This window comes from Suricata suricatta, chromosome 12 (assembly GCF_006229205.1).
Source record: "Suricata suricatta isolate VVHF042 chromosome 12, meerkat_22Aug2017_6uvM2_HiC, whole genome shotgun sequence".
Lineage (NCBI taxonomy): Eukaryota > Metazoa > Chordata > Mammalia > Carnivora > Herpestidae > Suricata > Suricata suricatta.
Genome location: NC_043711.1, coordinates 10884205 through 10887385, shown reverse-complemented (window position 1 = coordinate 10887385; position 3181 = coordinate 10884205). Strand labels below are relative to the sequence as shown.

Below are 3181 nucleotides of genomic sequence, written 5' to 3'. Positions count from 1 at the left end.
ACTCCCCCTGGTTCTCCATTAGGACTCTCTTCCTTTTTTAAGTGTAGAAAGTTTCTCTACATCGTTTGAATTGATAAGTCACCTTTTATACATATTTCTATCCTGTCTTCACATTTCTGTTATTCCTTATTATACCTTTGACCTTTGGTGATTTTTCTATTTCTCAATGTCACATCACCTTCAGCCATTATTTGGAAGGGCATTCTTTCTTGCCACTTGATTAATGTTCCCCTTTTCTTCCTAAACAAATATGCTTTAACATACTTTATGTAAGATGAAATGTTATCTTTAGATAATTCTTCCTACCCTCTTTTATAATGACTTGTATTCTTTTATTTCCACGTCTTTCTTTTCATTTAAAGTAATCGCTAAATCCAATGTGGGGCTTAAACTCACAGCCTGAAGATCAAGAGCCACATGCTCTACCAACTGAGCCAACCAGGCACCCTATTTCCTGTTCTTTCTTTCCAAGATTTTATTTAGGTTCAAGGTAGTTAACATTAGTGTTATCCTGGTTTTAGGAGTAGAGCTTAGTGATTCATCACTTAAGGACAGCACCCAGTGCTCATTCCAACAAGAGCCCTCCTTAATGCCCATCACCCAGTTGGCCCATCCCACCACCCACCTGCCCTCCAGCAATCCTCATTTTGTTATTTATAAGTAAGAGTTTTCTATAGTTTGCCTCCATGTCTGTTTTGATCTTACTTTAGTGTTTCTAGCCTTCTTCTATGTTCATCTGTTTTGTTTCTTCAATTCCACATATGAGTGAAATCATATATTTGTCTTTCTTTGACTGATAAATTTCACTTAGCACAAACACTTTATTTCCATCCACATCATTTCCAATGGCAATATTTCATTCTCTTTGATAGCTGAGCCATATTTCATTTTATATGTGTGTGTATACACACACACACACACACACACACACACACACACACCACATCTTTATCCATTAATCAGTCAATGGGAATTTAGGCTCTTTGAATAATTTGGCTTTGTTAATAATTCTGCTATAAACATTGGTGTGAATGTGCACCTTCAAGTCTGTATTTTTGTACCTTTGGGTATATACAGAGCAGTGCAATTACTGGATTTGAAGATAATTCTTCTTTAACTTTCTGAGAATGTTCTACACTATTTTCCAGAGTGGCTGTACCAGTTGGCGTTTCCACCAAGACTGTGAGCGGATTCCCCTTTCTCTGCATCCTCATCAACATCTATTGTTTCCTGAGTTGTTCATTTTAGCCATTCTGATAGATGTGAGGTGGTATTTTCTTGTGGTTTTGATTTGCATTTCTCTAATTCTGAGAGATGTTGAATATTTTTCAATGCATCTATTAGTCACTTTTATGCCCCCTTTGAAGAAGTATCTGTTCATGTCCTCTGTCCATTTCTTCACTGGACTATTTAGTTTTGGGGTGTTGAGTTTGATAACTTCTTTATAGATTTTGGATACTATTCTTTTATCCCGTATGTCATTTGCAAATATCTTCTTCCTTTCTGTCAGTTGCTCTTTCATTTTGTTGATTGTTTCCTTCACTGTGCAGAAGCTTTTTATTTTGATGAAGTCCCAATAGTTCATTTTTCCTTTTGTTCCTCTCAAGCATCCTTATTATCAAGTCTTTAGCACTTTAATCGTGAATAGTAATCTATATTGATGTCATTACATTAATACTATTTTATATGCCTCTATAAAGTTAGTTTTAGGCTGCCATTGTGTTTCATATAGTTGTTTGAAAAAGCTCGATGCCTAACCTCTTGTCACTCTCTGTTATTTTTTATTCCAAAAGCTCTTATTTTATTTTATTTTTTTAGGTTTTTATTTTTTATTTTTTAATAGTTTATTATGAAAGTGGTTTCCATAATACAGCCAGTGCTTCTCCTCACAAGTGCCCCTCTCCATGGCCATCACCTTCTTCTTTCCCTCCCTCTCTCCCTTCAGTCCATGGTTCATTTTCAGTATTCAAGAGTCTACAAATGGCCAGATTTCATTCTTTTAAAACTATGTTTCTTGGGGCGCCTGGGTGGCTCAGCCGGTTAAGAGGCCGGCTTTGGCTCAGGTCATGATCTCACAGTTCGTGGGTTCGAGCCTAGCATCAGGCTCTGTGCTGACAGCTAGCTCAGAGCCTGGAGCCTGCTTCAGATTCTGTGTCTCCCTCTCTCTCTGACCCTCCTCTGCTCGCACTCTCTCTCTGTCTCTCAAAAATAAAGGACATAAAAAATTTTAAAAAAACTATGTTTCTTTATCATGCCACACAGATATTCACATGCTTTTATGTAAATTCATAAGTAAAATCTTATCCACATTGTAAATGGTCTTTGTGGGCGGTCTTTTTTTTTTATAACTTGTCCCACTCGATAGTACCTTACAGAATTGTCTCTAATAAGTAGTATAATGCTAATTCATTGTATCAGTGATTGCATTATATTTCAGGGTATGTCTGTGTTATTTACAGTTTTGAGGATATCTCATATTCTTTCTCACTAAACTGTTATTATAGAAATTATAAAAAATATTTGAGATTAAGTTAAAACCCTTGTTCTCTACTGGGGGCAATTGTGTCCTCCAGGAGACAATGAGTAATGTCTAGAGACATTTTAGGCTGTCATATTGGGGAGGTGTCACTAGAGACTAGGGGTGCTCTAAACCTCCTACAATGCCCAGGACAAACTCCACCGCAGGGAATGAGCTGGGCCTGAATCTCAGTGGAGCTGAGATTGAGAAACGCTGAGTTAAATACTACATATCTACATTGTTAATGTTTATAGGTTTTAAGATTATTTACCCCAAATGTTATAGCATTTCACATTTCTGCTATGAAAATTAGAGATTACCACTTGCTACCTGTTTAAAATTCCAATCGTGGGTGCCTGGGTGGCTCAGTCAGTTTGGCGTCTGATTCTTGATTTCAGCTCAGGTTATGATTCCAGGGACTTGAGATTAAGCCCCACATTAGGCCCTGCACTGGGCATCGAGCTTGCTTTAGAATCTCTCTCTCTTTCTTTCTCTCGTGCTTTCTCTCTCTATGACTAAAAAAGTTAATTAATTAAAATAAATTAAAGTACCAATACCAATTGGTGTGACAGTGTAAGGATGCAGGTCTGAAACTGACTCCATGAAACAATAGAAGGGCACACATTGCCCAAGGCAAAAGGGACCACCCTTGTAACATTCTAA

At 37.3% G+C, this 3181-nt stretch overlaps 1 protein-coding gene across 1 annotated transcript in view; it reads left to right on the top strand.

Annotated features, from left to right (window-relative positions):
- The window catches only part of LOC115274375 (olfactory receptor 7A17-like), a 15432-nt gene extending 14246 nt beyond the window's left edge, over nt 1-1186 (top strand). Inside the window, exon 2 of the mRNA XM_029917829.1 lies at nt 1149-1186. Within this exon, the coding sequence (XP_029773689.1) occupies nt 1149-1186 (38 nt within the window). The remainder of the gene's footprint in view (nt 1-1148) is intronic.
- The last annotated feature ends 1995 nt before the right edge of the window (nt 1187-3181 follow it).